Source organism: Coffea arabica, chromosome 6e (assembly GCF_036785885.1).
Source record: "Coffea arabica cultivar ET-39 chromosome 6e, Coffea Arabica ET-39 HiFi, whole genome shotgun sequence".
Classification (NCBI taxonomy): domain Eukaryota; kingdom Viridiplantae; phylum Streptophyta; class Magnoliopsida; order Gentianales; family Rubiaceae; genus Coffea; species Coffea arabica.
The window spans coordinates 22,655,799-22,677,135 of NC_092321.1; the positions used below are offsets into that span (position 1 = coordinate 22,655,799).

At 36.1% G+C, this 21,337-nt stretch overlaps 1 protein-coding gene across 2 annotated transcripts; it reads left to right on the forward strand.

Annotated features, from left to right (window-relative positions):
• The first annotated feature begins 7,218 nt into the window (after positions 1-7,218).
• On the forward strand, positions 7,219-20,738 carry LOC113697499 (calmodulin-interacting protein 111). Of its 2 annotated transcripts, none has more exons than XM_027217145.2 (11): positions 7,219-7,657; positions 9,148-9,303; positions 10,583-11,466; positions 12,835-13,039; positions 15,133-15,340; positions 16,340-16,788; positions 17,130-17,556; positions 17,726-17,806; positions 17,915-18,105; positions 18,243-18,428; positions 20,105-20,738. In XM_027217145.2, the coding sequence occupies exons 1-10, from the start codon at positions 7,352-7,354 to the stop codon at positions 18,381-18,383; spliced, it is 3,048 nt and encodes a 1,015-aa protein (XP_027072946.1). In that variant the 5' UTR covers positions 7,219-7,351; the 3' UTR covers positions 18,384-18,428; positions 20,105-20,738. The 2 variants fall into 2 exon arrangements, with proteins under 2 accessions (XP_027072946.1, XP_027072945.1); XM_027217144.2 differs by having other exon boundaries at positions 18,243-18,403.
• Positions 20,739-21,337: the final 599 nt, after the last annotated feature.

Sequence of the window (21,337 nt, forward strand, 5' to 3'; positions counted from 1 at the left end):
GGGAATTATAGCAAGGAACTGGACTAGAAAACTACCAAAAGCAACGGCTATAATGGAAAGTAAGAATGGAAAAGCTATCAAGGAAGAAGCTCTGGCAGTAAGAGCTGCACTTATGATAGCCAAAGATGCAGGATGTGTTGTAAAAAATAAAAAATAGATATTCCAAAAGATTTTTATTATGTTTGTTACTGTTCGGATAAGAGTTTTATCTGATAAAGTTTCATCAAAAATGTTTGTTCCTATTTTGAGGGAGAAATTTTCAAAGATAAGATTTTGATAAAGGACTAAAAGCCAATTTCAAGAAGTCAGATTGTGAGACATCTTGATAAGTTCGGTCAAATGGCCTTCCTGATGGTCTGACCTTTTCCAACTATTCACAATAGAGGATAGACCTCTAACTACTTCAAATGATAAGTCTGGCACGGGATGCATGCCCATTCTCACAGGATTTCAAAATTCTATTCTCTTCCGTATTCTGTATCATGAAGCCTATAAATAGAACCATTTGTCAGGTTCATTTTCACCTGATAAACGAAGTCTACACTTCGTAAACTCTCTCCTCCTTCTCCTCTATTTTCTCTTCTTAACTTTCTTATTTTACCTGCTGGTTTTGGAACGAAATTTTGCTGGTTCTACGTCCCTCTCACAAAGTAGAGGAAGACTTGTTTAATTTTGGGGAAACGTTTCAATACTCTGAAATAGTTTCTTAGGACAGTGCTTTCAAACACGACTCAAGTGTTCAAGTGTTAGCATTGTTCGGGCCATTTATACTACAATCTAAGAAACTAAGGCAGCCGACAGTGTTAACACCCCACAACCATCCTCCACAGCAGTCGCAGTCGCACTACCTTTTGCGAAACCATTTCCTGACATCTCTAGAATTGAGGTTTTTGTTGACGAAAACTTCAAAAGGTGGCAAGAACGTGTTTACTCTATACTCGACATTCATGGAGTGGCTTATGCACTGACAGAATCTCAACCTGCTGCAACCGTAGATGTCAAGATACAAGAGTCGTGGCAATATGCCAATAAGGTATGTCGACATACAATTTTACAAACACTTTCTAATGAGTTATTTGACGTATTCTGTAGCTGCAAAGAAGCCAAGCAAATTTGGGAAGCGTTGGTAACGAAGTTTACCGCTGAAGACGCAACCAAACAAAAATTTGTTGTGGGAAAGTACAATCAATGGCAGATGACCGACGACAAAGAAATGAAAGCTCAGGTCACAGAATACCAAATGTTACTCGAGGAACTGAAAAATGAAGAGATCAAGCTGTCCGAGAAATTTGCTGCAGGCATGCTAATTAAAAAGTTACCCGAGCCATGGGTCGACTACAAAAATAACCTGAAGCACAAGGAAGAAAATTACACAATTGATGAACTCATGAAACACATCCTGATTGAAGATTCACACTAGAAGGAGTTGAGAGCTGCCAAAGCAAAAGAGATGGCGTTTAAAGCTAATCTGGTAGAAAGTAACAACAAAAGGTACGCCAATAAGTTCCAAAGTAACAAGTCTTGGAATCCCAACTACAAACCAAAGAATCCCAATTTTAAGAAAAAGAAAGGCAATTGCTACAGTTGTGAAAAACCAGGTCACCATACTGCTCAGTGCAGATATAATAAAGGTGACAAAGCAACTGGTAATCCTCCTAAGGCTAATTTAGTCGAAAGAGATATATAATTGCTGCAATTATCTCACAAGTAAACATTGCAGCTAATGTGAAAGAGTGGGTGGTAGACTCTGGAGCTACTCGGCACATATGTGCAAATCGAGAAGCGTTTTCCTCCTATACTCTAATAGAGGATGATGAAGAGGTAGTCTACCTTGGAGACTCACGAACTGCTAAAGTTCTTGGTAAGGGCAAAGTGTTCTTGAAACTCATTTCAGAAAAAACTTTAGCCCTTAATGATGTGCTGCATGTTCCAAATATTCAGGCAAATCTTGTTTCTGTGACTTTGCTTGGAAAAGTTGGGGTGAAAGTGTCATTCGAATCTAATAAGATTGTAATAATAAGAAATAATATGTTTGTCGGGAAATGCTATTATAACCAGGGACTTTTTGTACTTAATATTTCCAATGTGATCAATGAGAATGCTTCTTCTTCTGTTTATACTGTTGATTCAATTTCATTATGGCATGCAAGATTAGGACATGTTAATATAAGTTATATAAAGAAAATGCAATCTTGTGGTCTAATTTCTGGTATTAATGAAAAAATGGACAAATGTGAGATATGTACAGAAACTAAAATGACAAAGAAGACTTGTATAACTGTTCAAAGAGAAACTGAACTATTAAATTTAATCCACACAAATTTAGGTGATTTAAAACAAACTATGATTAGATAAGGAAAAAGATATTATGTTACTTTTATAGATGACTACTCTGGATATACTAAACTTTATTTATTTAGAAATAAAGATGATACTCATAATGCCTTTTTATCTTATAAGTCTGAGGTAGAAAATCAACTTAATAAGGAGATAAAAAGAATTAGGTCTGATAGAGGAGGCGAATATTTAGCCTTGGATAAATTTTATGAACATGAAGGCATAATACACGAAATAACACCTCCTTATTCACTCAAATCTAATGGAGTAGTTGAAAGAAAAAATAGAATACTAAAAGAAATGATGAATTCTATGTTAGTTAGTTCTCATGCTCCTGATAATTTATTGGGAGAAGTTATCTTATCTGCATGTCACTTACAAAATAGGGTACCTTATAAGAAAACTGGCAAAACCCCTTATGAGTTATGAAAAAATTATAAATCTAATTTGAAATATTTGAAAGTATGGGGGTGTCTTGCTAAAGTATTGTTGCCTGAACTTAAGAAAAGAAAATTAGGTTCTAAAACTTTTGATTGTATGTTTATTGGATATGCTGAACATAGTGCTGCATATAGATTTCTTGTTTTAAGAAGTGATGTGCTTGATTGTAATACAATTATTGAGACAAAAATGCTGAATTCTTTGAACATATTTTTACACTGTCGAGTAAAATTTCTCATGCACCTGTTGAAATAAATAGAAAAATAATTCCGAATGAGAAATTAAGAAGGAGTAAAAGGCCAAGAAAAGAATTTTCTTATGGAAATGATTTTCAATCTTTTCTTGTTGATAATGATCCTTTAACATACTCCAATGCTATTTCTTCCCCGATTGTAAATTTTGGAAAGAAGCAATTAAATCTGAATCGATTCTATCTTGACAAATAAAACTTGGATTTTGGTAGACTTACCTCCTGTTGCAAAACCTATCGGTTGTAAATGGATTTTTATAAGAAAATATAACTCTGATGGCTCTATAAAAAAGTACAAAACTCGTTTAGTAGCAAAAGAATTTTCTCAAAAATAAAATATTGACTATTTTGATACATTTGCACCAGTAACAAGAATTGCGCCTATTCGAGTTTTATTTGCTTTAACTTTTATCCATAAACTTGTTATTCATCAAATGAATGTCAAAACAGCCTTTTTAAATGGTGATCTAGAAGAAGAAATTTATATGTGTCAACCTGAGGGATGTATTGTATCTGGACAAGAAAATAAAGTTTATAAACTAATTAAATCTCTTTATGGTCTAAAACAAGCTCCTAAACAGTGGCATGAGAAATTTGATCAAGTGTTGATAAAAGATGGATTCTCGTCAGTAGAAGTGGATAAATGTGTATATGTCAAAATTATAAATGATCAATATGTGATAATCAGTTTGTATGTGGATGACATGCTTATATTTGGTACTAGTCTAGATATTGTAAATAGTACTAAATATTTTTTGTCTTCTAATTTTGATATGAAAGATATGGGTGAAGCCAAAATGATATTGGGTGTTAAAATCATAAGGAGAGGTGATGGTATAATGTTGTCACAAGAACATTATACAGAGAAACTTCTTAGGAAGTTTGAAAATTATGATATGACACCTGTGAGTACTCCTTATGACGCTAACACTCAGTTAAAGAAAAATGATGGTGACCCAATTGTTCAATCTAAATATGCTCAGATTATTGGGAGTCTGATGCATCTGATGAATTTCACTAGACCGGATATAGCTTATGCTGTATGTAGACTGAGTAGATATACTCATAATCCCAATCGTGAGCATTGGTTTGCATTCGTCAGACTAATGGAATATTTGAGAGGTACCCATGAATTTTGGTATCTTGTACAGTGGATTTCCCACTGTGTTAGAGGGTTACAGTGATGCTAATTGGATCTCTGATTGAAATGATACAAAATCCACTAGTGGTTATATGTTCACCCTTGGTGGTGGTGCAGTAGCATGGAAGTCAGTCAGACAGACAATCATTGCTCGGTCAACTATGGAATCGGAGTTCATAACTCTGGAGTTGACTGGTTCTGAGGCAAATTGGTTAAGAAATTTCTTAGCCAATATTCCTCCTATTAAGGATCTGTTGCCTCCTGTGTCTATACACTGTGACTGTCAAGCGGCTATTGCTATTGCAAAAAATAAATCTTATAATTGTAAAAGTCGACACATGAGATTGAGACATGATGTCGTAAAGCAGCTGCTTAGAGATGGAATTATTTCCATTGATTTTGTGAAGTCAGAGTTGAATTTGGCCGATCCTCTGACTAAATCTGTAGGAAGAAAATTAATTCTTCAAACTATCGGGAAGATAGGACTTAGGCAAATGGTTGTCAATAGAGATGATAACCCAACCTATGTGATTGGTGATCCCATGAAATAGGTTCATATGGGTAATAACAAGTCGATATTGACTATAAAGCACTTGAAATTTAAGTCCCTTCGAAAACAAGTGCTTTGACTGCCAGTAATTGTGAGGTTGAGTTAAATACTCTTAATGAATTTATATCCCTTTAGGGAAGTGTATTTAGGGTAGTATACACTTGATAAATTCACCTATATGTGAGTGGAGTAGGGCCGCTCCCATAAGACTTTTTTGCCGAATCTTTAGAGCTCTCATGAACAACCAGGTAGGCGCACGGCCAAAATGCGCGAAACTGTATTGAACAGCAAAATTATGGGTTATAATGTGATTGATAAGATTTCTATCATACAACAAGAATTATTGGTTCATAGAAATTTATTTTTTCACCAATAATTTTGTAAGACATATTTTATCAATTTAAGTTTGGTTCATAGTCTAAAAAAACACCAAACTGAATACATTGAGCTCAGACAAATCCAGCAGATGTTCATACTCTTTTGTCCAAAATCTTTTGAAATAGGTGGGAGATTGTTGTAAAAAATAAAAAATAGATATTCCAAAAGATTTTTATTATGTTTGTTACTGTTCGAATAAGAGTTTTATTTGATAAAGTTTCATCAGAAATGTTTGTTCCTATTTTGAGGGAGAAATTTTCAAAGATAAGATTTTGATAAAGGACTAAAAGCCAAATTCAAGAAGTCAGATTGTGAGACATCTTGATAAGTTCGGTCAAATGGCCTTCCTGATGGTCTGACCTTTTCCAACTGTTCACAACAGAGGATAGACCTCTGGCTACTTCAAATGATAAGTCTGGCATGGGATGCATGCCCATTCTCACGGGAAATCAGCTTTCAAAATTCTATCCTCTTCCGTATTCTATATCATGAAGCCTATAAATAGAACCATTTGTCAGGTTCATTTTCACCTGATGAATGAAGTCTACACTTCATAAACTCTCTCCTCCTCCTCCTTTATTTGCTCTTCTTAACTTTCTTATTTTACCTGCTGGTTTTGGAACGAAATTTTGCTGGTTCTACGTCCCTCTCACAAAGTAGAGGAAGACTTGTTTAATCCTAGAGAAACGTTTCAATACTCTGAAATAGTTTCTTAGGACAGTGCTTTCAAGCACGACTCAAGTGTTCAAGTGTTAGCATTGTTCGGGCCATTTATACTACAGGATGGACAAAGATAGAAGTCCAATCAGACTGCAAATTTGTGGTGGAACAAATCAATGCAAGCAATGTTCAAGACATTAGCATTGCAATAGTCCTAGAGGATATTGAGGAGATGAAAGAAGATTTCGAACGGTGTAACTTTTCTTTTGTGTATAGAGCAGCGAATGCGTGTAGCCATACACTAGTTCAACATACAATTAAGCTAGTACATGACATAGAATGAGACAATGAGTTCCTAGTATGGCTAATAGATATAGCAAGGAAACATATGAGGGCAGTTGCCCCTTTTGGTAACTAACTCTTGTATTATCAAGTGTTAATATATAAAAGTACTGTTTCCGTTTGTTGGAAAAAAATTTAGATGTTGGAATGGAATATACTAAATACAAATTTGACTTAATTGCCTTGGATTAGTTTATTATGAAAATTATGTTCAAGTATTAATTGAGCTTACAAATAACCTGGGGGAGGGATGAGTTGGGTGGTACGGGGGGAGGGAGTGTAAGCAAGAGGTCTCGGGTTCGAGTCCTCCTGCTTACACAAAAAAAAAAAAAGCTTACAAATAACCTAAACTATGGTGATGCAGTACAAAGATTTACAAGGATAAATTTTAGGAGGAAAGGGTTTTTTCACTTAAATAAACCATACCAAATATTTGAATGAAATAGACAAGTTGGAAAGGTCTTTTCTTTTCTTACCATTCCTGTGTACCACATGCCAAATGAGCGGTTTAGTGACTATATGGCTTGTTTCTATTCACAAAAATCGTTTTTAAGGATGCTACAGGCTTGTTCTCATTTGATTTTATAACATGATTACAAGTTAAGCTTTTGGACAATCAATTTTTTTGATGATTTGGTTTGCTTTTTTACTTAAATTATAGATTTTATAATAGTTAAAAAAGTTAAATCTATAATCTACTAAAGAGTAGCATTTGTTCTAAACTAACATTTTATAATCAAATTTTGCAAATTCTAAAACAAACGAGAACAAAGCTGATAAGGACTAATCAATTAAAGCCACTCATTAAGATTGTATGTTTTTAACATTTTTGTGTATCAAAAAATCTTAAATGTATATATAAAAGCAAATGAGAACACACTATAAAATTAGAATATATAATTAGCTAAAATAATCAACCACGAACGAGCTGATTATTCTTTGTAATCATTTTTATTAATCAACTTGTGCTAAATCTGTAAACCCGTGTTCTTGTCTAATTTCACGTGAACCATCCTCAACATCAGCTAAAATTAATCATCATGTCATGTCATGCAGGTGAAATGCTAGGGATAAAAAACGCAAAGATTCATTTTTGTATGGGTCAGGTAGCCATTTTCCAAAATACTATTCCCACCGAAATTCAACATATTACGAGGCCTTCCTCTAAAGTGTAAAACCCTCTCCAAAACCACAGGGTTTTAGGATCCTTCTTCTCCTCCTTTGCTTTTCTTCTGAGCCGCACAGAAGAGAAATGCCTCCGAAAAGCAAAAAACATTCTTCAAAGGCAGCCTTTTCCCCCTCTCCTTTATCAGCCTCCAAAAACCCAGATGATGCAGAAATCAGCAATCAAGAAGAAGAGCTCTTATGGGGTCTGGAAGAAGCTTCCAGAAAATACCCATCTCTTATCTCTAAAACCGCTTTTATTGGTAAAGTGTTTAACAATGATGCTGTTCATGCTTCAATTGGAACGGAAGCATTTGATATCAAAGGGTGTAAAATCTGGATGTCGGAATCCGCTATGATTGCTTCTTCTATTCTTCCTGGATCCCTTGTCTCGGTAACTATTCTCTTTTCATTTATCATTATTAATTTGGTTTTTTTGTCGAAGTTGAGTTTTTCTGGTTTACTCTGATTTCGGTCTGAAATAGGGCTGCAATTGACTTAGTTTGAGTTGAATTTTGGCCTAATCGAGCTAAGGTCGACTTAAATTCATTAAGCTTGAGCTTGAACCCAATGGAACCTTGGAGCCGAGTATCTTTGTACTCAAAGTTGGCTCGGATACTTAATCGAGTAGTCGAGCTAGCTCAATACCCATTCGGGTCGAGTTGAGCTGTTGAGCCAGCTAAATTCATTTGGATCCCAGTCTGAAATATTGAGCTTCTAATTTACTGCTTTTGATGGGGTTCTGTAACATGGATTTGTTTCATTCTGTGCCTTCAAATTTGGAGTTGGCCTTTATCTTTTAACCCAACCTCCTAAACAGAGTTCAGTTTGAACTTTTCTTTCTTTCTTTCTTTTTTTGGCTGTTGTTTATTGTGTTTGTTGAAATGGTGTGCATTTGATTAAACTTCACCATGTCATTTCTGCCAGTAAATGATTAATTATCAAAATTATGTAATTAACGGTATTTATTTTGTATAAAGTTTTGGTCTTTTTTCTTTCTTTTGTTTTTTTGAAACATTATTTTTCGAGATTTGGAGAAGGCATTAACTGTGATTTGGTCTTTAATGTATAAAAAAGTGGGATGATAAGCTGTGAGATTTGTTTTCTCTTGTGAGGCATGGATATTTTGGACGACATTACAACAGGGAGGTGGTCTTTGTGAATGTGTTGAATTCTTACAAAGCTTTCAACTTGAAAGAACTATGGTGGTGGAGTTTGAATTCTTACACTGGGGGGGCATTTGGTTTGGTAGGAAAAGTTCCCTTTAGGTGCACCAACTGCTATATTAGATTATCAACAATTAGACAGCAAGAGATGAAGGGGCATGATATTATGAAAAAGGAAAAGTTAAAAAGAAGAAATAGAATTGGATGCTCATTCCAGTACAACGATCAGAAGAAGGGTCAAATGGCCTAAGCAAAAAGCCTTTTGAGGGATTAATTGCCATTCAATTCTGATTCTTCCAATGAAATAAACTGGCCCTTTCAGGTCCTTTCTTTACCTCCTATTTACTTCCTTTTTTGTTCAGGCACTACAGTTTGGCTTTCCCACTTAGAAATTTGGGGTCTTATTCAGTTCTAAAGAGAGTCTCTATGTTAGTCCACAAATATCTCATTTATTTTACCAAGTGCATTTCCATATGATTGAGATTGCTGCATCATCTTAAAGTGTAATCAACCGTTTAAGAATGTGACATTTGGCATATTGTAGCTATTCAAACACATTTGAGTAATATATATACTTAGGCATACAGAATGCTGCAACATTTTTTTTTTTTTTTGTTTTCTATGAGTACTTTGTGACTTTACATAATATTTTTTTCTTCAAATTGTTGCTTTTGGGCAATCTTTTCATGGTAATCAGCATATAACACTGCATTAACAGGTCTCTCTTGCTTCTTCAAGGAAACTTTCGAGTGGCCATCCTTTGTGCTCTTTAGCAGATGAATGTGCAACGCATTTCGGGTTTGAATTTACTGAGAAATTGGCTAATGATGTGGGCTGCTACTTCATTCTTGCAACTGTTTTTCCTTCCAGTAAGGTTTGCAGAAGAATTACATATATGTCTTTTCCAATTTATTGTTTCTATTACCTGTCGCTTCTGCAAATTACTGTTCTTTTCGATAAAAGTGTCTGCATGTGGGGCTTGTGTCTTTGGTATCCCTGGCATGGAATTTTCCCTGAAAATGTCCAGCTGGGTGAAAGGAAAAAGTTTTTATGAACAATCTAAATCTTTGTTATCAAATAACCATTTAGATCTTATGGTGCACTATGAGTTGTTTGCATGGTGCCCAATCTGAATTATATTTTTGACTCTATTATATGGATATCAGAATGGCAAAAGACTTGTATTAGCTTACAAATTTTTTGTCTTTGCAAATGCAAAACTTAAAAACTTTGGAAACCACAGGATTCGCTTCACTTATGAGCTGATTCTTTAATAGATTGGATTTCCTCACAAAGGTATGAACAGTTCTCTAAAAGAGCCTCGGAGAACTAAGCTAATTTGTTTATTAGTAAGAGGTGCATCAAATTAGTTTCTCAAATTCCCCTAGTCAAGTGTTTGCTTAAACAATCTTTTTCTTCAACTTTAACTTTGGGAGACCGAAGAATAGGTTAGAGGGAAGAAATTTAAAAACAGCACAACATGAAGTAATCTTGGCATCTATGCATATATAAGAGAGAAGGAAAGAGGAATTATGAAGTCGGGATAATCTAAAAAATTCTAGTTACAGATATTGTGAAATCACCAGTCTTAAGCCTGGATGATAACAGATCTTGGATCACAGTAAATTGCGAACAGGTCAGGGACTCATCAAACAATATCGGGACCTTCATAGCTAGCCTATGGGGCTTCCAAAAACATCTGTTTAAAGAAGTTAAATCTGACTTTGCTAATCTGGGCTTCAACTGAATCTAACCTGGTGGCTATAATCCATGCACTTTGCAAATTGGGAGAAATTTATGTTCAAATTGCAAGTAATCTGGTTATCTGACTTTTGGCCACCCTTCCTGTTTAAGTTACTGATGGTAAATCCAACTGAATCCCAGGCACCATAATTTTTTACATGGCATATTCATTACTATGGTGAACCATGACTTTCAGAATGCATTATCATGAGTTTATCATTAATTTCATCATCTTCATCGCTGATGTACGTGTTGCTTTATCTCGATTCCTTTTGCCTTTCAATCGTTTTTGCTCGTACTCTTCACTTTATTGATTACATTTGGATGTCAACATTTAAGGAAAAATGTCATGCAATGTGATCTGTGCAAAACTTAAGTTTACAAACGACTTTCTGCCATTTTATCTGCAGCTTGTGAAGGATGCAGTGCGCTTGTCTCCAAACCTTTTCCTTACCATGGGTTGCCCTGCCTCAGGCCGGGCTTTGTATGTTAATTCCATTCAGGATCGACCGGTAATGGGCGTTGGTGAATTTGGCAAATCACACAGAATTAATGATTTTGGTCTTTCATTGAACAACTGCAAGGAATTAGATTTATCTTTTGTGTCGTCACAAACTAAATTTGTGGCAAGTAGTATGTCCTCCAATAATGGTCATTTGACTGAAAGAACAAATATTCAAGATGTAAATAGTAAGATTGCATCCCCAAAGACCCCATATTTTTCTCAATCAAAACTGAAGTCTCCAATTAGTGGACGCTTCAGTATGCCAAACTTTGAAGACTCAAGATCAGATTCATCCCGCTTACAAGAGATGTCAGAGGATATATTTGATGTGAAGGATATTTTAGAGGATGATGATGTCAGAAAACTTTTGCAGACGTGCTGTACTTCATGGTTATTTTCTCGATTTTTGCTGTGTGGAAACCTTTTGGCCATTCCAATACTCTCAGGGCTTTGCATTTTCCATGTTATAGGAGTCAGTAGTTTGTCTACAGAAAGTAAGAGATTGACTGAGAACAGCTGTTGCAACTTGACATCTCAAATGGTTGACCAAGTGGATCATATTGTAGATGCCTATTTTGTTGATCGTGGAACCAAAGTTAGTATACATTTACCAAGGCATTCTGCACCGGAAACTCCATTAAAAAGATCTTCAATGTGGTTGGAACCTGTACGTCAGAGTTTCATTGCTAAGGAGGGAGATGACTTGCCAAATTTGGGAGGTCTTACCGTGGAGTTTGGAGTTCTGAAAGAGATAATTGTTACATCAGCAGTCAGGTGTAATTTATCCAGGTGTTTTTCGCAACATTTATGTGCATATGTACTCTTAAGAACATAACCATGTGGTGACTTTTTTCTGTTATTTGTTTTTTGTATGGGAGGATTAAACAGAAAAAAACAAAATAAAGTATCTTATCTGATTTTTAGGTTTTGTCTTACTTGCCTTTGTGGACTGACATTTCCCAGGTTGTTTTTAAACCAAGAATATGTAGATTATTATGAGCTGTGTATGACTTGCATCCACTAGGTTGCTTTTAAGCTGGGTGTAGATGATTACAAGTACAATCATTTTTTAGGCTGCCATTTTTCCTATTGTCAGCATATGTATGAAAGGTTTTCAGTACTTCTGATAAAACTAGAGAAATAAACTTTTTGTTCAAAAACTATTTCAGTTATTGCGGTGTGAGTCTTAATCGTCTCTTCTTTCAGTCGCTTACTTATTCATTTTAGTCATGTATAGTGGGTTGAAAACTATCATTGGCCATTTCTTGGCTTCTTGCTTTCTGGGCTGGGTGACCCCTCTTCTAGTTGATTGCATTATATCGATTTTGTTTATCCAGGAAAAAATGAGAAAAGACGAGTGGGAATTGCAGGGTCTGCTGCTCCCTTGGTTATTTTCTCAGGTTTTCCCCTTTTTTGGCCAATCTGGTTGTAAGATGGCAAAATGACATTGTGGTGTAGCATGTGATCATCCTGTTTTCGGATCGTATGCATTTCTTTTCTAAGATGTAATTTGCTAGCTCCCATCTCAATCATGAGATTGCTATTTTGGATTGACATTCAATTTTAGGGTGAGAGATTCACGCTTGGTTTTTCTTTAAGGAGGGCAATTGTAATATGGCTTTTCTTTTATTCTTTTCCTTTTTCTTTTGGGGGTAGTTTTCCATAATGGGATGAGGATGCGTGTTGCCATCTCTAAGTGCAAAAGGCATCTAGATTTTGAACATTTTGGTAGTATGTTTTGCGGGTATTAGGGAAGAAGTAACAAATCTACATTTCATTTTGACTTTTTTTTCCCTTACTTCTTGTGTTCTTCAATTCATGCTCCAGTGATAATTATTTAGAGTTTGTAACTTTAAGTAGCTTAACTACCATTGCGTGGGTGGAGGAATTATATTTAATCCTAAGGGAATTAGTTAAATACGAAGGAAAGAATGCCAAATCTCCATGTGGTGAGTTTACATGATTCAGTGTGTCAGTGGCTGTCTGAGGAAGCAGCAAACGAGTTTTCATTGAGTTTAAGATGTTGAGAAAATCTGAGATTGATTAATAATAGCCTTTCACTTTGTTGTATAAGCTTGGCTGTCGGGCACTTCGATATTAAATATGTATGTTCAATACTATTTTTGAACGTTGTGCTGATTCCTTAAATTTTTTAAGTTTGGGCTTGCGACCTACAAAAGGCGTGATTCTTCATGGCCCACCTGGAACAGGAAAGACTTCTCTGGTTAGGTTGTGCGCTCATGAGGCTGGTGTAAACTTATTTTCTGTCAATGGACCTGAAATCATAAGTCAGTATTATGGAGAGAGTGAAAGAGCATTGCATGAGGTCTTTGATTCGGCTAGCAAAGCTGTACCAGCTGTGGTTAGATTTCTTCTCTCTTTTTCTGCAAACTTTTATTGGTTCTTTCAGTCCTAAGTGGTGAAAGCTTTGAACCTAACGACATCCTTTTAATTGCTGTTTAATTCTCCATTGGTGTTTGTTCGGCAATGTTCATCTTTCTGTTTGTTTTACTCTAAGATTCTGCCTTTAGTTCTGTGCTTGGTGTTGTTAGGTTGCCTATGTTGACCTTTTTTGCTTTCTTTTTTATTTTTTCTCTTAATAGATTCTGCCTCTAAGTAGAAGTAGACAAACAAAAGTAAGACAGAACTTTTCCTATGCTGATTACTTTTGTATTTCCTGCTATATGGAATCTTTCGTGCCGGTAGTATAACATGTTTTGTATGCACTATATGGGGATTAGTAAACCAGCTTGCTGAGATGATGTTTTGGCTTTAAAGATGACCTGGAAAATTGATCTAACTTGAGCCAATTGAATCCTTTTCTTTTATTTTCTGTTTTTTTTCGTCATCCCTTTTGGTGAACTTTTGCTTTGATAAAGTGTTCAGTGTTTCGGAAGAGAGCAATATTACTGCTGGAATTTGGTGGACTCATGCTTTGTTATTCATGCATGTTGGGTAATCTGGTTTCTTGGATTCGCAAGTTAAATTTCTTGTCTTGTGCACTAGATTCTTGTGTTTGTTTGGTGGCTTGTTGTAAAGTGTGTCACCAATTTCCCTTGATAGCTTACCTCGAGTATTGTATTTAGCTGATCATATCTGGAAGGTGTAAGGAGAGGAAGGCCTCCTTCCGGGGAGGCCTGAGCCATCAGTGAGATACCTTGTGGGACATAAAAGAGAGGACGAGTACTTAATTCTACATGAGAAATTTCTGATCTTTAAGAATGTCATAAGTGTAGTTTTCTCTGATAGGTTACATTGCTCACTTAACATAGTTGCAATACTTTTAGGCTATAATCTACTCTAAAGCTTTGTTGATGTTTCAGATTAGTATTATATTCTAATAGTTTCAGAATGAAAAGAACTCAAACTACCATTTTTTCATTTCATAGTCGTCATACGACTAGGATATCCAGCTGCCTCAAGTAACTATTCTGATTATTGATTAGACAAAACTGAATTAAGAAACCTTGTGAATTTGGGGTTTCATACCTTAAAATGCTAAGTTGAAGGTTTATTCCTTCTGATCAGCCTGGATAAAAACACGCACAATTGTTAAGTTTCTTTTCTTGTCTTCATTGAGATAGTTCAGAACTACAAGCTTTCACCTGGGAAGATGTGTTTTTTGCCTTTGATTGGAGTGAAGCCTTTGGAAGTTGTTCTTCCAACATCCATAGCATGTCAATATACCCTAGGGGAAATTGTAATGAAACTTGTGGCAACTTTGTTCTTCTTTTTGCTCTTTCCTTTTCATCTTGATCTGTCACTTTAATTGGAAAAAACTTCTTATCAAAGGCCTTTACAAGAATTAAACCACTGCTGTGGCAACATTTAGGCCATGGTATTGCCCAAAAGCATTTTGACAAATCCTGATTGACCATCATATTGCTCAAAAGCTTCTTCATTATTTTTTCATTTTTAAACATCCAGATGTATAATTATCGTATATTTGATAGTTACCCCTATTGTCGTGCATGTAGCATAGCAAATTAGATGGGCATAATATTTACTGTATTTGATTGAAAATTGTGAAGCTCACTGACTAATAATATGTATGCCAACCCGTTTGACTAAGATCAGATGAATCCTGATGGCTGTGTCATCTTTTCATTCTGAAATTCAAGATTTTAGCTTTGACAACCAATGGAGCAGGTCTGAGCATGCCTGTTATCTGTCTGAACTTAATGATGGATGGAAATCATATAGCATGCTGATTAGTGTAAACCTATTTTTATGCATTAGAGTGTGCAATTGATGTAAACATTTTAAGTCATATATGCCTCGCAATCATCAAAGGTGTTCATACTGTATTTTCAGACAATTTAACAGTTCTTTACCTCTTCTTCCTTTGGTTAGTTGCTCCCTCTTAAGCTGTGATTTAGATAAAATTATAAATTTGGGTTACTTTCAAAAATTTTATATGGTTCGCCAGAAAATTACATTCATTTGTGAATGCAGGTTTTCATTGATGAGTTGGATGCTATTGCACCTGCACGTAAAGATGGTGGTGAAGAGCTATCTCAAAGAATGGTAGCGACATTGTTAAATTTGATGGATGGGATTGGCAGGAGTGATGGGCTTGTTGTCATAGCTGCAACTAATCGGCCTGACACTGTTGATCCTGCACTTAGACGGCCTGGAAGATTTGACAGAGAATTAGAAATTGGTAATTTGAAATGTTCAGTTTTGCCTTTTTTTTACTTCAGCCTTCTCTTTACCAGCTAATTCTTCATTGTATTCTCCTGTTACTGTCGTTTAATGACCAGATTTTTGGCTGCAATAAGGTCCCCATTTTGCAGTTTAATGTTTTACTTAACCTGAACATTTATAGGAGACCGTTAATTGAAATTTGTCGTCTGTCATTACTGCCTTAGTCTTACAAGTCCCTGGTGGGCCTTTTTGCTTTAATTTGACTAAGTGGTTCTTGTCTATTCCACAATCATCATATGAGGTCTCATACTACAATACAAGCATAGCTAACTGTAGTTGGTAATCTAAAGTTAGTACAGCTAGTAAATTGTTATCCTAAATTAATATTTTAGAATGTATTTCTGGATATCTGTGCCCCAAAAATATGTTAAGGATACTTCAGGTGAAATTAGAACTGTTTCCAACGTGACCTATCTTCCCCACCTATCTTCCCCAGATAAAATTAGAAACTGTTTCTAACTTGACTTATCTTCTCCTTCAGAAGTGAATCTTTCTTCATTCTTTCTATATCCCTCCCTTTGAGTCAATCATCAGTTGCATGCAGGAACGAAAGTAGGTTGGCTTTTAAGGCCTCTATTATTTATGTTAATTTTGGGTGCCTTTGCGGCTTAGTTTTTTTTTTTTTTTTGGGGGGGGGGGGGGGTGGGTTGGGTTGTTGGGGAGTGTGGCCTTAGGGAGTGCCAGTTATGTCATAAATACAAACAAGCAGTGGTTTCTTATCTTCATTTGAACGGGGATTTTAATTGGAAAGTGTTCACCAGTGCTGTGTTTAGAAAAAAAAGATGCTGCATATATTTTCATGGAAGTTATTCTTTGTCCAATTTCAAAATGTTCTTTTGAATTCTAGATGTGTTCTTTTGATTCTAGTAAGTAGTTTTTAACTAATTGTCTCCACATTTTGGACTTGACCAGATACAGAATGTCTTTTTGTTTCACCAAAAAAATTTCTGTGCAGGTGTTCCATCTCCCAAACAGCGCCGTGAGATACTGCTTGTACTTCTCAGAAAAATAGAGAACTCTCTTTCAGAATCAGATGTTCAGCATCTTGCCACAGCTACACATGGTTTCGTTGGTGCCGATCTAGCTGCACTATGTAATGAAGCAGCTTTGGTTTGTCTTAGACGCTATGTTGATTTGAGTGTCTCAGATGTTGGTTCAGAGTGTGATCCATCAATTGATGTAAATGATGGTTGTTCTCATGCTGATATGACAAACTGTTGTGACCTTCCGGTAAATAATTTGGAGGATTTGTCATCATCTATTTCAAATTTGCATATTTCGTCTGAAGCTACAGATTATATCGAAGTAGGTGGGACTTGTGCATCTGGAACTCCTGTTTTAAGGGTGACTTCTGAAGATTTTGAAAAGGCTAGGATGAAAGTTAGGCCAAGTGCCATGAGAGAGGTATGTCTACCATTTTCAGCCTGTCTTATAAATCATAGCCGATTAACCTTTTATGTCATATGGCAAACTCTATCCTGATTCCAATCATATCAGATCCGCAGTTTCTTGTATCATTTAAGAGATTCATTTGCTTAATATATCTTTCTAGTTATTTCATACTATTCAAATTCCTCAAATTGGCATTGCAAACTGGACATGCAAGCTTCTCTTTTGTGTGCTGATCATCATGCTTCTGAATTTTTGCTCATTAATCTTAATAATGGTGGACCAACAATGTTGACTTTCAATCGTCATATCTTGCCTTCTTTGCCTTTTGTTGACATGTTAAAACTTGCAATCAGGTAGTACTCGAGATACCAAAGGTTAGCTGGGAAGATGTTGGTGGCCAGAGAGAGGTTAAGATGCAGCTGATGGAAGCTGTTGAATGGCCTCAAAGGCATCATGATGCTTTCCAGCGCATTGGAACTCGGCCCCCTACTGGAGTTTTGATGTTTGGTCCTCCAGGATGCAGCAAAACTCTCTTGGCACGTGCAGTAGCTTCAGAAGCTGGATTGAATTTCCTTGCTGTAAAAGGTCCAGAACTTTTTAGCAAATGGGTTGGTGAATCAGAGAAGGCTGTAAGGTCTCTATTTGCAAAGGCGAGGGAAAATGCTCCTTCAATCATATTCTTTGATGAAATAGATGGCCTAGCCGTGATCCGTGGGAAAGAAAGTGATGGAGTTTCAGTTTCTGACCGTGTTATGAGTCAACTACTTGTTGAATTGGATGGTATTTAAAAAATCTCACCCCTACACATTTATCTTTTCCTTGCTGACTTCTTTGATAAAATATAGTATTTGAGACTTGCAACCCTCAGTTGTTGGTTCAAAAAAATTTGTATTACGTATACATGCAATTTCTTCTTAAAACTTACCTGCTTGAATTGTTTCATAACTAGGTTTACATGAGAGAGTTAATGTCACCGTCATTGCTGCGACCAATCGACCAGATAAGATTGACTCTGCTCTTCTGAGACCAGGTGTGTGCTAATCTTTTTTCCTTCTTTTAGTTTGTTTGCCTAGAGTTGTAATGCTGCTGCTTCTCACATAGCAAGGAAAAACTTAAAACTTGTTTGAAATTCTATAAGGACGCTTTGATCGGCTGCTATATGTGGGGCCTCCAGGCAAGAAAGATCGTGAGGAAATATTCCGTGTTCATCTCCGTAAAATGCCATGCAGTTCTGATGTGTCCATTAAAGAGCTTGCGCTTCTTACAGAAGGTTACACTGGTGCAGATATATCCCTTATTTGCCGTGAAGCAGCTATTGCTGCTATTGAGGTACATCAGTATTTGATGGAGGAGGGACCATTCCACTTCTGGAATGGCTTTCTCTGATGGAAAAAAGGAATAAAGCATATTTTTCCAACTTTTCACCCTTTTTTTTTATCATTTGATAGTATTTCTTGTGATATCAGGAGGACTTTAATGCATCAGAGGTAACTATGAAGCATTTGAAGGCTGGAATTATGCAAGTACCACCGTCTGACATTTTATCCTATGAAGAGCTCTCAAATAAGTTTCAGAGGCTTGTGCACTCAAGTGCTGAAGATGTCTAGGAAAGCAAATTGTCATCAAAGTAAATGAACTCAAATTTCTTTCTGGTAGTTATCAGCCCTATCTTATGAATGCCTTTTAAAAACTTCTTGTGCTTTTTGATGGGTAATGTATGTAAATAAAAATATGGTCTGCTTTTGCAAATATCATTTTTTATTAATAACTGCCTCATAGGTTTGTTAAGTTGGAATATAACCTGTGTAATCAATTCATTTTTTGACGGGGTTCATTAAAATTTAAGATTGAGATAACTTCTAAATTCCACAACCAGAATCTGCTGTTAGTAGTACCTCATGTCTGTCAAGCAAGGCTTTATCATTGAGAATGAGAAGGTAACTGAAGGCCATTCTAATTCCCTTGAGAATCTAAATCTTGCTTTTGCCATATTCACTTGTACTTGAGAGTTAAATCCATTCGGTAATAAGAAGCTCCAGGTGCCTTAAAAGGTGCATTGCAGGAATACTGTCAGGATAGTCAAATTGACTAGTTAAGTACTAAAGAACATAATTCATGAGGGCAAGATTGTGCAGATATTAATTGGTAAGGAGTTTACTTTTTTCCCTCCCTTGTGCTTGAAGTTAAAAAGTGCTTAGACTGCTCCACAAAGCAAATTCATTTTCATTTAGACATTTTATGCCCATGGTGAAGGTGCCATAAGATGCTTAGGATATCTACTGTTAGTTTTATTGACCCAGAAAGCAAATTCATTTTCATTTAGACTTTTGAGAGCCCACGGTGAAGGTGCCATAAGATGCTTAGGATATCTACTGTTAGTTTTATTGACAAGTTTAGGATCTCTTGGGCAGTTTGGTGTTGCATTCTGCTTGCCATTTCTTTAAACCTTATGGATCACTGGTAGCAAGTTACATACTGCAGCTTGATTGAAAATTTAGTGCTGTATTACTACACTAGTAATAGTTCGAACATACCTTGAGCTTATGCTAGGCTGGATATCGATTATCAGCTCTTTAAACTCCAAGATATGGATTGAACTGCATACTTCTTAAAACTTACAGACCTGAGTATTGATTTGGAGTTTTTATGAGGTTTGTAATTCAAATCTAGCAAAAGGACTGTATCATTGCTTGCCCCTGTGAGCTTGATATCATAATATGTGTATGTTTCTATACTCATCTAATCATGATTTATGGCTGTATATCTATCTTCTACACAGCATGTATCTACACTAAGTGGATAGTTGTCCATGTAGGCTTTCAAATTTCTTCCATTTCTGTTTTAGAGGGTTGAAATGAACAGAATGCCGTAGAATTGAGAGGTTGTATAGTAGATGCATTGAAGTTTGTTGAAGCTGTTTTGCTTTCTTGGATGGTTAAAATGTACAGAATGTCCATTTCTGCTTTTAAACTTGGTTCTTATTTGTTATTTGGCTTCTTTTGTTTCTCCTCTCCAATTTGTATTTTCTTATTGGTTGATTCGCAATGCTGTTTGGTTAGCCAGCAGAGTACCGGCTGGTGGTTGCCAGTGCTGGTCATAGTTTTCAAATTTGCCTGTTTTTAATTGAAAGTGCTTTCTTTGTTACTGAACTATGGTGTTAATATTGTGTATAGCTCTTTCAAAGTCTTCTTGTCAAAGCAGGCTCATCTTTTTGAGTGATAAGCCATCGAGACATCACTTTGTGTACTTGGACAGGACCAGTGAAGATCTATTTAATGTTTCCTTTCTGATTCAGCATCCCTCTTACATCTAGTTCTTGGTCATGCAGATAGAATCAAGTTCTCTTTTGAAGGTTCAAGTGTTGATCCTAGTCTGCAACACAAGGCATGCTGCATTTCGAGGATGAACCTCTTGGCTTGGAACTTTTCGCCAACGCATGCAATGAGAAATTGCATGCCAAAAAAGAAGGTTGCAGCTTTTCCAGTGATGAAAGGTGTACACCTTGAGCCTCGTAGGTCGTGTGGATGAACCATTTTGCAAGGCAATCAAGAACATATTGGGTTTTACTGACATCTCAAATAAATTCAAGAAACATATTCGAAGAAATTCTGACCCCCAGTTGGAATGGTTTGTGGGTTCCGAACAGCTATAGCAGCCGAACCTAATAAGATAGCAATTACAACCTAGTACTTGGCCGTGGGCTTGGAAACCCCCTATTTGCCAATAGAAATGTTGGCCTACTTCCACACCAGATATACTCACAACATTCTTGGATTCATATGTCATCATACTAAAACAAGAAGATGCTGACCGGTGATGTGAGAACTTTTGGTCCCTAGAGTTTTAATAGTTTGTACTGTTGTATAGTATGTATTGGAGCAATTAGGTTTGGATATCCAACTAATTTAGCTCTTGTTCATAATCATGTGCAGTGATATGTAATGCCACATGCGTTCCCTTTCCGTTTGTCCTGTCCTGTTCAATCCGTCACCATGCAGACTCCATCAGATATACATATTGAATGTCTTTGTGATGGATCAAGAATGGATAGGTTTTTTTCTTTTCTTTCTTTTCTTTGTTTGGTTTTTTCTCATTTTTACTAAACCTCATGTAGGTGGATTATATCATCACTGGCAAGATCAAGAATAGATAGTCTACTCGATAGAAATAGGAGATACCCCTTATTCTCGTCCAGTCACAGTTCGTTTGGCAGTTCCCTTGCCTCTTTTTCTTTTTTTTTTCCTTCCGAATGTGAAAGTGGAAGCTCTGTCATCGCGGGATCTTTTTTCATCTGATGGAATAAGAAAAATAGGTCAATCAAAGCACTTATCCCCATCTTCTCCTCCCTTTGAGAAAGAGGCAGCTGTTTCAATATGTATGATCGAAAGGCAAATTTAAGTATACATTTTAAAGTGGGTTGTTGATAATTAGTTTCCTCCTGCTGATATTTTATCATAATTATTTAGGTACATTTTTTGTTTTTATTTTTGGCGGACATTTCTGTATATCATCTAGAGAGCTGCATGCAGGGATGATTGTAATCCGTGAATTTTAGGAAATT